The sequence below is a fragment of the Microtus oregoni genome, unplaced genomic scaffold (genome assembly GCF_018167655.1).
Source record: "Microtus oregoni isolate MIOR12 unplaced genomic scaffold, Mior012 000015F_ref0000493, whole genome shotgun sequence".
In the NCBI taxonomy this organism is placed as follows: Eukaryota; Metazoa; Chordata; class Mammalia; order Rodentia; family Cricetidae; genus Microtus; species Microtus oregoni.
The window spans coordinates 9,603,031-9,621,030 of NW_024543074.1; the positions used below are offsets into that span (position 1 = coordinate 9,603,031).

Here is an 18,000-nt window from a genome sequence, read left to right on the forward strand (position 1 = left end):
GCTGGGAATTGAACTCAGGACCTCTGGAAGAGCAGTCAGTGCTCTTAACCTCTGAGCCACCTCTCCAGCCCTAATATATTTTTTTAAAAATTTAATGTTCAGAGAAGTTAAGCAACGCCACCCCAAGTTCACTAAATCAGTGAATGGTTGGGACGTGGCAGTCAATCGACACTGGAAAACAAAAGTTTTCTTATGATTCTAATCCTGTAGGTCTTCCGGATTAAATTACCATTGCTTTCGATTAAATCACAATTACTTTCTTTTGATGTTGGGGTCAAAACCGAAGAGTTGAATTATACATGCGAGGAAAATGTCTTCTCACCCAGCTACATTACCATCACCGTTGTTAGTGGTGCACAGCTAATCAAAATAAAATAAAACGAAGTGGGACATGGTGGCACGTGCCTTCAATCCCAGCACTCAGGCAGCAGAGGCAGGCGGATCTCTACGCGTTCCAGACCAGCCTGGTCTACAAAGCGAGTTCCAGAACAGCCAGGAGGAAAGTAGCTGAGACAATGCTGGCGGCTCAGCGCTCCCCACTGGGAAGGCAGTGGGATCGGATCTGCTAGGAGTGCACAGGCAAGAGCGTGTGGTGGATTCCACCACCATACACAGAGATACTTCCAGGCTGCACAGTGCATTGTAAGGCAGATTTCGCTTTTACTCAGATTAAAGGGGTTTATATACTGCACAGTGCCACCCAGAGTTATGGTGGTGAGGACGGCTCCCACCCAGCAGTCCCAGAACCGGTAGTGAGCTACCTCTGCCATATTGAAAGTCTAAGAGAGGCAGGGCCAGCATTCAGGGCCACTGCAACCAAGCTGCTTACCATTTTAAACGTGTTCCTGGTCAAAATTACAGATTTTGATTACAGATTACTGATTATAGAAATGCAATAAAGACAGATTCAGACAGAAATAAACTTCTGAACACCGTGTCTTTAAAAACTGTGTGTAAGCTTGGGAGAAAGAGGAAAAAAGAGTATAGAGAGTTATAAAAGAAGCAAATAGTTTAAATAAATAAAGTCTTTAAAGAGACAGTAAGAAAATACAGACAGTCATAGAGTAAAGAAGTAAAGAAAAATAAGCAATGTAAAGATGGAATATATACAGAGTCTGGAATATATATATTATTGTGTTTTCTTTCAATTTTTTGACTGTGAATGAGCTAAGTACAGAGAGACATTTCATTGTATGGGCTGCTAAGCTAAACCACCATATATACTTTAAAGGTATCTTGACTTAATTTGGGTCTAAGGCTGTGTTGCTTTGGAAAAGAAGTTCTGCATTTGTTTCCACAGAGGATGAGAACCTGTCAATTCCTTCCAGACTAATGTGTTTTGATGGAACAAGACCCCCTGAAAGGTCTCCATGAACCCCTAAAATTACTTCGCCCAACAAAAACCAGTAAGCAGTTTAGAGAGAACTAAGCCCAAATCCCCAAATAGTGTTTATAAATGTTTGTTTACATTTAAAGGGGATATGCTATAGAGATGAATATTTTGCACTGATATGGATCTTGGTTTATTGATACAAATTTAAGGTCAACTTTGTTATATTTATGACCTGGGATTCCCCTCTCTATGCTGTGAATATGATTGGTTAATAAACTGTCTTAGGCCTGCACAGGGTCTATGGGTAGGCGGGGAAAATTAAGCTGAATGCTTGGAGAAAGAAGATAGAGTCAAGGAGAAGCCATGTAGCCCCACCAGAGACAAATGCCAGAACTTTACCTGGTAAGCCACAGCCACATGGCAATACACAGATTACTAGAAATTGGTTAAATTAAGATGTAGGAGTTAGCCAATAAGAAGTTAGAGCTAATGGACTAAACTATTAGTGTTTTAAATAATATAGTTTCCATGTGGTTATTTCTGGTCTGAGCTGCTGGGCTGCCAGGAAACAAACAAGCAGCCCTCCCTACAACATCTAAAATGTTTTAAGAACTCAGGACTCTTCATGACAATAAGACACATCTGCTCCTGGCAGCACCTATTACTTCAAGAGGAAGATGGGCATCAAAGAGGCTCCTAATGGAGTTTGCTAGCCATTTGGGCAAGAAACTGCTCTTGCCTGGACTGCTTGATGTTATGCTGTATGAACTGTACATGCAGGATCCACGGAAAAACAACTGCTGAACTTGCCTAAAGGTGAGACAGTCCTTTAGGGTTCCTGCTTCATAGAAGAATCTGCCAGACATTCTGCAGGACACTGTCATGCAGTACTTGGCAACATCTGTCTAAATTATGGATTGGTGCATGTGCTCTTTGACCTAGCAGTTCTAGGCGTCTAGCCTACCTCAAATCATAGGTGTTAGGCTACATGCACAGACTCCTGTGCAATGATTTTGGCAACAACAGTTGCTAGTTTTGCAATGCTAGAGATTGAACACAGGGCCTTGTGCACACTGGGCAAGCACTCTACCACTAAGAAGTATCCCCCAGGCTGTCAACTTAATAAAAAGCTAAAGGCAAAGTAAGCGCCATCAACCAGGACTGAACAGAGTAGATGAGTGTACAATCCACATGAGGCAGAAGGAGGGCAGATTCCTTGTCACTGTTGGCGGGTGGCAGAAGCACCTTGCTCTGTTTCACTCCAGCTGCTGTGTGCAGATAGGCCGCAGAGAACTCATTCATCTCGGGGCCCTAGTTTACTAGTTTAACTAGTTTACTGTATTTGGATGTACCTACATTTAAAGGTAAATTACCATTCCTGTTATCACATCTACAGCAATTTATTTATCATACATACAGTGTTCTGCCTGCAGGTCAGAAGGGATATCAGACCTCATTACAGACAGTTGCAAGCCACCATGTGGTGGCTGGGAATTGAACTCAGGACCTCTGGAAGAGCAGCCAGTGCTCTTAACCACTGAGCCACCTCTCCAGCCCCAGCAATTTAAATTTAGATGCTGAAATTGAAAACAGGGCTCCAAACCCAGCTGCCCATCATTGCCACTGTCTGGGGGGGGGGCAGCCTCCAGCAGCACAGGGCTTTGACTTTTCCATCTGAGGGGAGTTAGGGGAAAAGGCACTCACAAATTCTCTTGATGATTTCCTTCTTTATTTTCTTTCTCTATTCTCTCTCTCGTGTTTTTTTCCCCACAGATTTTATACCCCAACAAAATCATCCAGACAATACAAGAATCAAAACAGTTGCATTCCGTTTTTCAAGTGAATGATTAAAGGTAAAAACATGTTTTTTCCTCTCCCTCACATGACTAAACATTTTATGTATTACAGGTGAAAAACATATTATCCTAAAAACCCACATACATTCATACCCAAGCAACTTGTTATAGATTAACTGTGCGGGTAAGCAAGGAGTTCTTGTTAGGTCTTTTGCCGGCAGGCTGCAATTTGCAGTTACAAAGAAAGGACCAATTACTTTATCACTTATATTGAAAAGTAGTCTTATAAGGAATTCTAAAGGAATCACAAGCCTAAACTTTTACATGTGACAAAGAATCAGTCAACATTACTTTAAGTCTTTTGGGTGCATTCCCTTCACTAATAGGGTTGTTTTTTTGTATAAGGAGATTGAGGGCAGAAATGGGTATTAGGAATGAATCATCACCTTTGGTCATCAACTCAAACCTAACAAGGAGAGTGCGTCAGCCAGTAATAATTGTAATAATTGGGCTGCTTTGTTCTTGTTCCCTGACCTTTTTTTTTTTGACAGGGTTTCTCTGTGTAATAGACCTGCCTATCCTGAGCTTGAGCTTGCTTTGTAGACCAGGCTGGCCTTGAACTCACTGAGATCCACCTGCCTCTGCCTCCCAAGCGCTGGGACTAAAGACATGCCCACCACCGACCAGCTCAGCTATGTGCCTTTGTTTTAACTTTGTTATTGGGCTTTTCACCTCAAAGTTACTTAATTAAAACATCTTAGTCTAATTTTGTTATTTTCCAAAGCTTTGTTTTAGCTGTGATGCACTCCAAGACCTGTGAACGTATCTCCCAACAGTAAGGTTAAAAGAATTTAAACTAGTTGAGCTATAGGGACTCAACTGTTAGCCATTAACTTGAGCTACAACCCATGCAGCTCCTTAGGTGAGACTCAGACCCTGGCTGCGAAACATAATCTCGTATTTATTTTTATTCATCAAAACTCTGTGTAAGCGATCAGTATTGTTATCAAATCAAACAGTTCAGCTTAGGGAGGGGTCATCGTCTTGACAAACCACAGGTAAAAATGCCCAGTAGAACGGGATGTTTCCAAGAGATAAGCGGAGATCTCCCCACATCCACTCACACCATGCTAGACACCAGAGAAAGAGAGCTGCAGCAAACATGTAAAGACACGGCAAAAACAAAAGACATTCCGGGGTCTGTAGTTCCGTGGCCTTTCCTAAGCTGGATTGGTCCATCAGAGGATGCCCTTCAATTGCAACTCGCTGCTTCTGTGGCATGGCCAACGGCACATCATCACACATCTTTCGGGTTACCTGTGACCTACACACGACAGCTTGAACTGTCGCTTGGAATAAAGCAACCAGTTATAAAGCATGTCGTTTGGAAAGGTTCAGTAAGATAGCCATTTGGAAAACCACAGAGGAAGGGAGGAGCCCCAGATACCACTCTGGTCTTTGTGGGTTTCCTTGCAAACAATGATCTCTAGAATATTTCATCTCTGATACTTTCCTGTTGTGACCTTTGTCAATCATATTTACAATCTGCCTCCGCCTTGAATGGAGGCTTAATTTTTTTCAGATGTATGATGTTGGTCACATGTTATCAAGAGAGAAAAATACATGTTTTTTTGTTTTTAAGAAGATATAAGCAAAACTTAGTCGGGCAGTGGTAATGCACGCCTTTAATCCCAGCACTTAGGAGATAGACAGGTAGATCTCTGTGAGTTCAAGGCCAGCCTGGTCTATAAGAGCAAGTTCCAGGACAGGCTCTGAAGCTACAGAGAAACCCTGCCTCAAAATCTCCCCACAAAAGATATAACCAAAAACTTATGGGTAAATGGTTGTATATGATCTATTTTTGTGAATTTCTAATATATTCATGATACATGCGATTTAAGAATGATTTTTAGACTCATTGTATTTTATCTATATGAGTGTTTTGCCAGCATGCTTGTACGTGAAAATGTGTGACTAAGGAAGAAGGTGCCAGATCCCCTGTGGGATGTGGATTTAGGGATGGTTGTGAGCCACATGTAGGTGCCGGGAATCAAACACGTCCTCCAGAAGAACAGCAAATGCTCTTAACCTCAGAACCATCGCTCCAGAATGATGTTTTTAAAAACATATTTCTGCAAATGGAATGTAGTCTTAAATGACCTGCTGGTCCGTGCTTCATCTCACTTAATATGATTTGGAGCCAAATGGAGTTTCAAAAATGCTAGGCCTGGGACTAAAGAGATGGCCCAATGGTTAAGAGCATCTGTTGCTTTTCCAGAGGACCCAAGTTCAGTTCCCAGTGTCCACGCTGAGCCTCTCATAGGCACCAGTAACTCCAGCTTCAGGGAACCCCACTCCTTCTTTTGCATAACTGCACACATGTGACATACACCCTTGCACACACACGCACACACATAAAGTAATAAAAAACAAGTCTTACAAAATGAAATACTAGTCCTTTTGTTGGGGCAGGTCAGGGAGGATGGTAGTTATCCCGCTGTAGTTTCTCAATCCTTCCCTACTTTGTAACCCAAATCAAATGTTACATTAACGCAGCAAAGGATGACCTAACTTGGCAGAACCATCTGAAAGCCCTGGCGGGTCCGACCGGCAGAGGGCGCGCCGAACACTGGGAGCCTCAGGCCCCACTTAGGCCCCGCCCTGACTCCGCCCAGGTCCCACCTACCGCCGTCACGCGCTGGCCGGCTGGGTTCAGCCTGTTGCTGATGCTGCGGCGCTGTATTCACCATGGGGCTGGCGTGTCGAGTCTATCCTGTCCGACTGTGGCTGCTGCTGCTGTCGCTCTTACTGGGCCTCTGCGCAGGTAGGTTCCCTAGAAAGGCGGACCAGTGGTGGGTGCCTCCTTCTCGAATTTGTTACTGAATTCGTGATTTTTTTTAAAAAACACATTTCCCCCTCCCCCCACCTTCTTCCCTTGCATTAATCTATATCGCTTTTGAATCTTCTAATTTTTATTTATGTTTTAGTTCAAAGTTCCTTTTCTGCCATTTCCTGGTTCTGGGTGCCTCCTCTACGCGGAGGTACAAAAACATACGGTTTCTGGAAACTGCTGTTGAGTGAGACTTTAAGGTCTAAAGGCCACCTCCCGTTTCTGCTCGGTTGACTGCCTAGTGACTTGTAGGGTCATTTGATTGAACTGAGATCAGAGGCCAAAGAGACCCCTGCAAATCCTACTATGCGTGAGGTGTTGCTTTGAAACAATGCTTGCCCTCTCTGCTGGGTTAGAACAGACAAAATATCAGCAGACTCCACTGGCCTGTTTTGGGGCAAATGCAAATTTGTGTTTTGCTGAATGATTTGGAAGTGGACTTTCACTTTATTTACTTATTTTCCCGAACCAGGGTTTCTCTCTGTAGCCCTGGCTGTCCTAGAACTAGATCTGTAGACCAGGCTGGCTTTGAACTCACAGAGATCTGCCTGCTTCTGCCTCCTGAGTGCAGGGATTAAAGGCGAGCACCACCACTCCTGGCAAAATCATTTTTTATTTGTGTTTTGCCTGTATGTATGTTTGTGTTACTACGTATATACCTGGTGCCCTTGGGGGTTAGAAGAAGGCATTGCATGCATTGGAATTGGAGTTACAGAAGGTTGTGAGCTGCCATGTGGCTGCTGAGACTCGAACCCAGGTCCTCTGGAAAAGCAGACAGTGCTCTTACCAGCTGAGCCAGTTTTCCAGCCTTTATTTATTTACTTATTTATTTTGCATTTTTTAAAATTTGTTTTGTGAGTGTGGAAGGGGTTTGCATGTGCCACATTGTGTGTTTGTGTGCGCGCGCGCGTGCATGCGTGTGTACACGCAGTCAAAAGATAACTTGGGTAAATCAGTTCCCCTACTGTGTGGCTCCTGGGGATTGAACTAAGGTTTCCAGGCTTGGTGGCAACTGTCTTTTACCCCCTGAGCCATCTTACCACTCCCTGATTTTTCAGTCTTACTGCAAGAAAAATATTTCCTAGTCTGAATCAAGAACTGAGAATTCTAATTGGTCCCAAACTGGCCCCTTGCTGTTAGGAAGCTGCCTAGCAGGTCTGTGTTTCTCTTATGGAGAACGGGGACTCACTTAGCCCTACATTTTATGCTTGGGAAAGGGAAGGTGTTCCTTCCCCAACCCCCTTATATTCAACAGTAGTCACTGCCAGGGAAGGGAGAGAAACGCCAGGGGTAGATGCCAGGGTCTTCGGCCGTATCGGTCATTTTCAAGGAAACTGTAATTTCATGGTATTTTATAAACACAGCCACACCTGTCATTTTCAGCCTCTTTTTTTTTTTTTGACTCCTTAGTTGTTTTCTGGCATGTACACATGGATGTGTATATGTTTGTGTGTGTGTGTGTGTTTCTCCAGTTGGCCTCAAACTCAGCATGTGTTTAGGCAGGACATGGACTCCTGACCCTCCTGGCTTCCATCTCCCCAGGGATACGATTATGAGCCTGGCCGTAAGACAGCAGCATCTTTTCACCCACCTCTATCTCTTCCTGCTGGGCCCACTTTTTGTTCTTTTACTTGCTGAAGAGGCTTGAAAGCAGGAAGGAGAAGGCAGCAAAAAGCAGAAGCCACGCAGGGATTCTTCCCTCCATCTCCCATCCCTACTTGTCCCCCCCCACCCTTGGTTGGGAACTGAACCCAGGGCCTGGTACAAGTCACACCAGCGTTCCACAACTGAGCTTCACTCTCAGACTTCTTTTACAAATGGTCTCACTGTGTTGCCCAAGAGAGAAGTGTTGAGTTTCTCTTTTCCATAGCTGAGGTCTGTGGGTTTGTTTATTTGTGTGTTTTTGAGCTTGGGTTTCACTTTGTAGCCCTGGCTGACCTGGAACTCACTTCATAGATCAATCTGGCCTCTAACGCACAGAGATCTACCTGCCTCTGCCTCTAGAGTGCTGGGATTAAAGGGTACACAAGCAAGCATGCATGCCTCCTTCTTCCTTCCTTCCTTCCTTCCTTCCTTTCCTTCCTTTCCTTCCTTCCTTTCCTTCTTTCTTCCTTTTTTTCCTTCTCCCTTCCTTTCTTTCTCTTCCTCCTTTCCTTCCTCCCTCCTTCCTTCCCTCCCTCCCTCCCTCCCTTTCTTCCTTTTGTCTTTGTTTTTCCTTATCGGCATATATACTGAGTAGGTGAATGACCTAAAGCATACAAGATCATCTCTAGCCTGGATGACCATCTCCACCAGGCTTGAAACTCATGCGGGCATTAGATATTCCTCAGGAAATGACACTGAGCTTCAGTTTCAGGAGCTGCCATCGACTGGCCCGCACAAGAAGGCAAGGAAGCATGGGATTATGTGACCGTCCGAAAAGATGCCCACATGTTCTGGTGGCTCTATTATGCTACCAGCCCTTGCAAGAACTTTTCAGAACTGCCCCTGGTCATGTGGCTTCAGGTAAAGTAACTTCTTTGCCTTCAAGTCAGGCCCCCTTATACCTCTCTACTTGGTTCTCATGAGCATCCATCTTGCAAGCCTGGGCTCAGTTTGGTCCAGCCAGTCCCCGGGGGCTCCTCACGTGCCACTGAGACAGCTTGAAGCAAGGGTGTGTCAAAGGGAAACCCTGTTTACTGGTCTTAATTTCATTCATTCATTCATTTTGAAGACAGGATCTTGCTCTGTAGCCTAGTGTGGCCTCGAACTCTTGGCAATCCTCCTGCCTCTGCCTCCCAAGTGCTGAAGTTATGGGTGTGCACTCCAGTCCCTTACTTTCCAGGGACGTTTTATATTGAGTCCAGACAGTTTCAAGGGCCCTTACTGAAAGCTGCCAATGATACACTTGGCTTTCGACAGACAGAGGTGTCTGAAAAGTTCTGAACCGAAGGCTGAGGTATCCCAATCCTGCTCACTTCTCCCTCTTCACACAATCTTGGGCCCCAACTTCTTGTACCCAGAGAAGCCATCTTTTTTTTTTAACTTTGAGATTATAATATAATTACAACATTTCTCCCTTTCCTCTCCTCCCTCTAGCCCATCCATGTACCGTTCCTTGCTCTCTTTGAAATTCATGGCTTCTCTTCTCATTCATTGGGTTTTTTTTTGTGTTTTTTTTTCTTTTCTTTTTTTTTTTTTCCATACAGGGTTTCTCTGTGTTGCTTTGGAACCTGTCCTGGAACTCACTCTGTAGACCAGGCTGGCCTCGAACTCACAGAGATCCACCTGCCTCTGCCTCCCGAGTGCTGGCATTAAAGGCGTGAGCCACCACCACCAGGTCTTTTCATTAATTATTATTGCATGTTTGTGTATATATATATATTTTTTTTCTAAATATTACACACCAGTTTTTGTGCCTTAGCATGAATGTGAGATCACACCCTTCTTCTCCGTGGTGTGTTCGTATTTTAACCCTGAATTCTACCTCTAGGGCTGAAGGCAGAAACCTGTGAACTGTTTAGGGATAGGCAGAGACGCTGTGGCATTCTTATGTTCCCCTATGGTGGCCTCGCCCACCCAGAAGACTGATCTCTTGGGAGGGGCTGAGGTACCTTGAAGTTCTGGATGTCTCACCTATAATTAGGGCACCCTGGTACTCACCTCTGTGGGACATGGGTGAGGCTTCCTTCTCAAATGCCTGCCAGAACTGAGGCCTTGCCCCAAGGCCGGTCACTGAAGACTTCAGGTCGTGATGAAGTGAAGATCACCAGTTTCGCTGTAGGATCTTTACAGCCTCTGTGGGGGAATGGAAATATGGCTGGCCTGGTAGCACAGCTGAAGATGTTCAGGAGTGGAATCCACGTGCCTCGGGTCTGGCAGCTGGTTTTGAATGTGTGACATAGTTTCCCGGAAGAGCAGCCTGGGCCTGCTGGTGGAGACGCCTGGGTTTTCAGCGCTCTCCTTCCACTTTTAGCCACAGGGAAAACACTTCCCTTCTCTGGATTTTAGTTTTCTTAGTGGGGGTGGGGATTTCAGTGGTTTTGAGAATCTTTCTTAATCAGCAGAGGAAAAAGGAGAAGTGCTGAGACCAGGGATGAGTGGCCGCTGAGCCCTAGGTGAGCGGCTGCTGAGACCAGGGTGGAGAGGCTGCTGAGCCCTAGGTGCGCGGCTACCTCTTTGTCCCCAGCTACTCCAGGGCACTTTCTGTTTTTCCAGCAACCGGTTTGAAGCAACCGGTTCCAGTGGTTCCAAGTTTGCCTTCCCTGAAGAAGGCCCTGGGTTCTGTCCCCAGCACTACAGAACACAGCATGAAATCAAAACCGGAATTGCAAGGCAGCATTTTGCATGACCGCGGAGCTTTCTTTGTGCTGTCTGCCCCGAGTGTCTGCCTGGCTTGGGAGGGTGCCGTGTGTGGCTTTGGTTGGGTTAATCCTCCAGCTGAGATGCTATATGAAGGGTAATGACTGAAGACACCAGTCTGCTCTTCTGCTCTTCTCTGCTTCCCCAGAGGCCTAAGGAAGAAAAATAAAATATGTTTGAGGAGGAAACAGTTAATTTAGATGAAAAAAATCTAGTTAGCAGCCTTGCGAGGGCTCATGAGGTAGCATCCTGGGGCAGTGACATTCTTTGAGAATTGAGGTCAGAGCATAGTAAGCTATTTCGGGGATAATAAGCTATGTTTCAAGTCATTTAAGCATTTCAGTTCATCACTGATGCATTTATCATATTTCAGGGGACCTGTGTCACTCCGAGTCTCAGCTGTACAGATCAGCTGTTTCCAGAGTTTCTGGGGGGAGATTTTGTGATCATTTATTGTTATTATAATTATTTTTATTCAAACAGCAGGGACTTCAGCTATGGCTCATGAGAATTTGAATTTAGATACCCATCACTCAGGTACAACCTGAGTCAGTGGGGCTAGTGCTGCGGAAGTGGCGGCAGGAGGATCCCTGGAGCCCACTGGCCAGCCCAGCTAGCAGAACTCATCAACTCGAGGTTCAGCGAGAGACCCTGTCTTAAAATGTAAGGTAGAGAGCGACTGAGGCAGACACTCAGTGGTAACCTCTGGCTTCCCCGTGTGTGCGCGTGCACACACACACATACACACACACACACACATGCACGCACAGTGGAATCTTCCAGTCAGCTTCTCCTAGCTACTGGAAAAGGGAGCAGAAATGGAAAATGGAAATTCTCTTCCAATGGCCCAGATCCCGAGATTTTCAGTCATGTTTGCTGCCAACTTTGGCTTTTGTCCTGCCCACACTGATAAGTCTCTCCGGCCGCCATTCGAGGGTACGCATTTCACTAGTGGCCTGTGCATTTATTCTGGAGCCACACCGCTTCTGAAGTTGTGATTCTAAGTGGCCACGTGACTCATCGTGCAGGTGTGGTTCCTCTCTCTCTCTCTCTCTCTCTCTCTCACACACACACACACACACACACACACACACCCTCATCCCTATGGTAAGACATCCGAGTTGCGCCCTGCCCCCTGGTGCTATTCGTGGCACAACGATGGATATCTCCAGCTGCTTTGCAATCTTTTCATCACTGTATTAAGAAATCTTAGCATGTGAAGTGCTTATAATCACAGGGCAGCTGGGCCTCTGAGGTTTAGCAAGGAGGTTAGTGACAGTTCACAGCATTAGTGTGGGCAACACCTGGCCGACAGGGCCTGTTGTCTTCTGCCAGTCCTGCTTCCCCTTCGTCCCGTCTTCTCTTTTTGGGAAGGGCAGTGTCTTGCCCAGGCTAGCCTTGAACTCAGTAATCCTCCTGCCTTTGGGCACAGTGCAGGGATTATGGGTGTCTGTCACACCCCAGTCAGTCTTTAGATTTCCCTGGGCAGATTTCCCTGGCTTCCCCTGTGCCATCTGATTCTTCCCTTTCCCTTCTTCCTTCTGTACCCATCCTTCCGTGCCCTGAGACACTGTATACTAGGGCACATCTCTGACTCCACCCAAAACGCTTTCCTCATCCCTGCCCCCCAGCTCACGTGGATCCCCCTAGAAAAGCTCCCTCCTTTTCCCTGACCATTTCCCAGAAGACCTTTTCCCATCATCAAGCACACCCCATTTTGCCTGCTTGCTTGAGTCCATAGGAACCAGTGCCTTTTGCAGTTTGGGGGCCCTGGTACTAATCTTCAGTTGAGTCCTACCTCTTTGCTGCCCATATTAACCCCTTCATGTCACGTGCTCCCACCCCGAGACTTGTGCATTGGCTGTGGTGTACACAGAGACGAGGCTTATCCAAAGTGCCCCTCAGTCTTGGTACCTGGCCATCCACTGGGCCCCTAAGGAGAGAGTCTCCCAGCTTTGGGCTGAGGGGAAGGAAAGAGTCAAAAAGCCCAAGTTATAGTTCCAGTGGAGCCTGCAGTTGCTCAGGGGCCCAGGGCCAAGCTGTTCTACCCTTCTTCGTGCTTTTGGGCTCTTTGAAATGAGAGAGATTTAGAGATGTGTTTTGAAGGTCTCTTATGATGCTAGAACCGGTGAGCCCCAGGGCAGGCCTGAGTTTAAGTCCAGAGAACCAAGAGGCAGGAAAGGCCACCTCAGACCTCTAAAGTCATCTCCATTCTTTCCAAGAGAGACTAGCTTAGTTCCTGCAGGAGTTTGGTGGATACAGAAGCTCCTGGAAAATAATGGAGCTGGAGAAAACATGTCCTTTGCTTTTAAATTTTTTGTTTGTAGCTTAGGATGACCTTGAGCTCCTGATCCCCCTGCCTCATCCCCTCAAATGCTGGGATTATAGATGTGCACCTCCTTGATCAGCTGAAAACGTGTCCTTTGTACAGGCTGGTGCAGCAGTCACTAGGTGTCCAGGTGTTTTCCTGGGTGTGCACATCTGTCATAATAACCAGGACTTGGTTGCATTTTCTCTGGGTTAATGTCCGTTTCTTTCTCTTCCACAGGGTGGTCCAGGAGGTTCCAGCACTGGATTTGGCAACTTTGAGGAAATCGGGCCTCTGGACACCCATCTCAAGCCACGGAATACCACCTGGGTATGATAACATCCCTCAACTATCCCATCATCCTCTCAGAGGCTGGGCCCCATCGCTCCAGCCAGGCAGGGTGGGGCCACAGAGTTAGCAGTCCTTTCTGGTGGGCTTTCTTGAGACCATGGATCGCTACACACAGCCTTCTTCCAGCCCAGCTTCTCCTATGTCTCTGAATGAGTGACTTACAGTTGTCTCTTGCCTTTTCCAACTCGGTGACATGTCTCCACTGCCCTTCAGAAACATCTAGCCACGGCTGGGGCTCAGCTCAGTGTAATATGATGCCTGTCTCATATGCACAGAGCCTTGGGTTCAAACCCCAGCACTGTAAAAAACCAGGCTTAAGAATGAACGCCTATAGAGGGCGAAAAGTTCAAGGTAGTTCTTGGCTATGTAGCAAGCTCAGGGCTAGCCTGGGCTACATGACACCCTGACTCAAAACAAACAAAACTGGGCCAGGCAGTGATAGTGCACACTTTTAATCCCAGCACTCTGGAGGCAGAGGCAGGCAGGTCTCTGAGTGGGAGGACAGCCTGGTCTACAGACCGAGTTCCAGGACAGCCATGACTGCAAAAAAACAACAACAACAACAACAAAAACAAAACTGAAATCCCCTGGCAGCTGATGCTTGCGACCTTGTGCCTAAGCACAGGTGGCCATCTGCAGCCTCAGACCGGCACTCCCACCATCTGCTGCTGCTGTCAATTTTCTTTCTCCTTCCCCTCGCATCTGGACTTCATCAAGCTTGCAAGTCCCTTGTCCTCTTCCCCCCACGCCCGCCTTTGTTATCGTCCTAGTTCTTTGTGCCCCCCCCAAACCCATCCCTTCCCTCACTCTCAGTTCACAGCCTGGCCGAGTCCTGCTGATCAGCTCGGCCTCAGCTCTCCCTGCCCCACTGCACTCAGCACTCAGCGCTGCGTGTCCTCCAGTGTCCCCAGGCTCCTCGGGTCCTCCTCCCATCTGGTCCTCCTGCAGCGGTCTCTCTTGGCCCGAAACAGTTCTAATCTTGCTGCTGGAGTGCGAGAATCATCACTCCCCTCCCCAGCCTTCTTCCCACACCTGGAACCAAAGGCAGGAAGACAGGAGCAGAGAGCCCGAATGAGGAGGGACTTGGGGTCCAGTCTTGACGCCGCCGTCTGTCCTCTGTGGATTGCACGAGTTCTGGGCCTTTTTGGGGTTTCTGTTTACACATCCCTGAGGATCCTTCCAGATGCACAATTTAGAATTCTCATCCTCTTTGAAAAACTTAGTTCTTGCAGTGTAAACAGGAAGATGGGCCAAGGTGGAGATTAGATTCATCTTGAAGAAAACTGCTATGTGATATCCATTTTTTTTTTAAATATTTTTGAGACAGCATCTCATGAAGCCTAAGCCAGCCTCCACTTTACTGAGTAGCCACGATGCCCTTAAACTTCTGATCCTCTAGCCTCTACGTCCGTGTGCTAGGATGATAGGCATGGTCCACCACCCAGGTTTATGCAGTGCTGGGGATCGAACCCCTTCAGGCATGCTAGGTGAACATTCTAATGCTGAGCTGCATCCTCAGCCCATGTAGTCCGCATTCCACGTGTATGTTCGTTCCCTCCGATTACTGCTCAGACTGATCCAGCCTGGTGTTCCCTGCACTGTTCCCTGTACATGTGCTTCTGAGACGTGGTGGCCTAAAGGCTTTGTTCCTGTGTGTGCGTTCATCTTGTCTCGCCTTTCTTTGCTGCAGTTTATATTCCTGTCCCCTTGGGTTGCTGTTGTTTTGCAACAAGGTCTCTTATTCTCTTATCGGTCTGAAATTAACCATTTAGGTTACACTGCCGAGTGAGACCCATCTCCACCTCCTCGGCACTGGAGTTACAAGCATGCACTACCTTGCCCAACTTTTTTTTTTTTTTTTTTGACATGGGTTCTGAGGATCAAACTCAGGATGGTATGCTCATAAGACAAGGACTTTACTAACTGGGCTATTTCCCCAGCCCCTAAAATCACTTCAAGGAATAAGATAAAATCGGCACACTGGTGTTATCGTAGATGTGGTTTTGCCAACTTGCTAGGAAGATCACTGGTGACTAACCGCCTGTTGCAATGGTTGTTTCTTCGGGGTGCCTGCAGCTGCAGTCTGCCAGCCTCCTGTTTGTGGATAACCCTGTGGGCACTGGCTTCAGTTACGTGAACACTACCGATGCCTATGCGAAGGATCTGGACACGGTGGCTTCAGACATGTTGGTTCTCCTGAAATCCTTCTTTGATTGCCATAAAGAATTCCAGGTAATTCTTCAGCTCAGCCGTGAAAGACGAGCAAGAGGGACAAGGAAGCCTTCAGAATATTAAGCTCCCAAAAAAGTTCAGTGTGGGGAAGCCAGGACTGCGTAGAGAATCCCTGTCTCAAAAACAAAAGCAAACAAAAAGAGTTCAGTGGCAGCTGGTTCTCAGAGACTTCCTCTTTTCTTCCTGGGTTGTGGGCTCTGACTTTCTATCGCTCAACTAGATGTCAATAATCAGATCGCGGGCAAAGACAAGCAGACTGGGTTTATCTACCTCTGCACACTATAGAGATCTGGAGATAGTTCCTATGAGTTGAAAGGCAATCCGGGTGTTTTAACTCTTCGTAAATTCCTTTCCTTGCTAGACAGTTCCGTTCTACATTTTCTCAGAATCCTATGGAGGGAAAATGGCTGCTGGTATCAGTCTAGAACTTCACAAGGTAAATGGGAGGTGACTTTGTGGTGATGGTTTGGAACAAAAAAATAGCAAGAGTTGTGTTCAGATACCTACCTGACACTGAACAGGCCTTGTTGTTCTGTTTTGTTTTTTTAATTATTGTGTGTACGTGCCATGGTTGTGTGGGTGTGTGTGGTGGGGTGGAGGCCAGAGGGCAATTCTCAGGAGTTCTCTCCTACTGTGGGTTCTGGGGATCAAATTAGGTTGTCAGGAATGGCGTCTTGTGCTCATACATACCTGCAGGTAAACACTCATACATAGAAAATAAAAAGAAATACATTTGTAAAAGATTTCTTTAAAAAAAATTCTATGTGTATGAATGTTTTGCCTGCATTTCCTTGCTAGACAGGCTGTGTACCAAAGACGTGTATTTGTATATGTATATATCCGCATGCCTGGTACCCACAGTGGCCAGAGAAGGGTACTGGATCCTCTGGAACTGGAGTTGTAGCCAGTTGTGAGTTGCCATGTGGGTATTGGGAATCGAACCCAGGTCTGCTGTCCTCTGAAAGAGCAGCTAGTGTTCTTAACTGCTGAGCCATCTCTCTAGTCCCTACACCTTTGTTTTGTTGTTGTTGTTTTTGTTTTCTCAAGACAGGGTTTCTCTGTAGCTTTGGAACCTGTCCTGGAAATAGCTCTTGTAGACCAGGTTGGCCTCAAACTCACAAAGATCTGCCTGCCTCTGCCGCCCGAGTGCTGGGATTAAAGGCATGCACCACCACCGCCCAGCCCTACACCTTTTTTTAAAAAAAAAGATTTATTTCTTTATTTATTTAATGTATACGAGTGCTCAATCTGCGTGTACACCTGCACACCAGAAGAGGGCATTACAACCATCTTGCTACAGATGGTTGTGAGCCACCATGTGGTTGCTGGGAATTGAACTTGGGACCTCTGGAAGAACAGCCAGTATTCTTAACCTTTGAGCCATCTCTCCAGCCCCCACATCTTTTTTTTTTTTTTTTAACGTCAGAATATAAGCTAGCTAGGTGTGGTGGGCACACACCTGTAATCCAAACACTAGGAGGCTGAGGAAAGAAGTTGTGAGTTTGAAGCCAGCCTGGGCTACACGCTGTCTCAAAGACAGAAGAACTCATCTACCAGATGGCGCCGACCACTCTTTAGTACTTTGTAATACTTGCTGCTCACACCCATGAAATCCTAGCCAAAGTGTAGTCACACTGTGACCTGTCTCCGTCAATGGGTCCCCTCCTTCTTCCTGTACCCCTGATCTGACTTCTTTCCATGGTCCCAGCATGTCTTTTAAGCTAGTTTGTCCAAGCGAATACACCGTCCAGATGAGTGACGTCTGGCTTCGATGTCCCTATGGGCTCTTCATCTAGCACAGTCTCCTTTCCATATATTCACAGCATTTAGCTTTTGCTCGCTTCCCCTTGGCAGCCTCTTAGTCTCTTTATTTTATCAGATACACATAACTGTGACCCATACATACATGATACCCCAGCTCATATTCTTATATTATATTCAACTCTTTAATAATATTCTGTGGGGATATTTTCACTTTGTTGGTTTTTTTTTTAAAGATTTATTTATTTATTAAGCATCCAATGTACTGCTGGCAAGGAAGGCACAAGGTCTCATTACATTACAGATGGCGGTGAGCCACCATGTGGTTGCTGGGAATTGAACTCGGAACCTCTGGAAGAGCAGCCAGTGCTCTTACCCTCTGAGCCATTTCTCCAGCCCCTTCACTTCGGTTTTTTAGGCACCTCTGCTTTGTCTTGAGTTTTATCACATATGGTGATGGTTCATGTGCCCATCTTCCTAGTGCATGTTTAGGTTGTGCCCAGCATTCTGTTTGGGGACTGCTGTAGAGAAAGATAGCCTTCCTGTCCTGTGAATGGTACCCATCCTCAGGATTGTCCTGCTGAGCCCCAGCCTCTGTGACTGCTACTTGGCAGTGGTATCTCTACCCAAGGGGCCCCTGAGCACCTTGGGAGGCTCCCAGACTTCACGACATGGATATCCTTAGCCTCCCAAAGATAACTAGGGACAGACCCCATACCTGTCCCAAGGGCACCCATGAATAAGGTGGCAGGGGCTGCCATCACATGTGTGGTCTTCTGATGCCTGGGGAAGCTTGACCAGTGTGAGTTAGGGGAAGCCATGAGTATGCACCTGTGCCGAGGAGGGATGGGAGCCGTGGTACCCTTGGTCAGAGCATTTCTTGACTCTTCTTTCAGGCTGTTCAGCAAGGGACCATCAAGTGCAACTTTTCCGGGGTTGCCCTGGGTGACTCTTGGATCTCCCCTGTGGGTAAGTATGTGGTTTTTAG

General features: G+C 46.6%; 1 protein-coding gene across 1 annotated transcript in view; it reads left to right on the forward strand.

Annotated features, from left to right (window-relative positions):
• The first annotated feature begins 5,823 nt into the window (after nt 1-5,823).
• The window catches only part of Scpep1 (serine carboxypeptidase 1), a 29,495-nt gene continuing 17,318 nt past the window's right edge, over nt 5,824-18,000 (forward strand). Inside the window, exons 1-6 of the mRNA XM_041664847.1 lie at nt 5,824-5,953; nt 8,370-8,524; nt 12,909-12,998; nt 15,096-15,251; nt 15,613-15,687; nt 17,909-17,981. Coding sequence (XP_041520781.1) covers nt 5,878-5,953; nt 8,370-8,524; nt 12,909-12,998; nt 15,096-15,251; nt 15,613-15,687; nt 17,909-17,981 — 625 coding nt within the window. The 5' untranslated portion in view covers nt 5,824-5,877. The remainder of the gene's footprint in view (nt 5,954-8,369; nt 8,525-12,908; nt 12,999-15,095; nt 15,252-15,612; nt 15,688-17,908; nt 17,982-18,000) is intronic.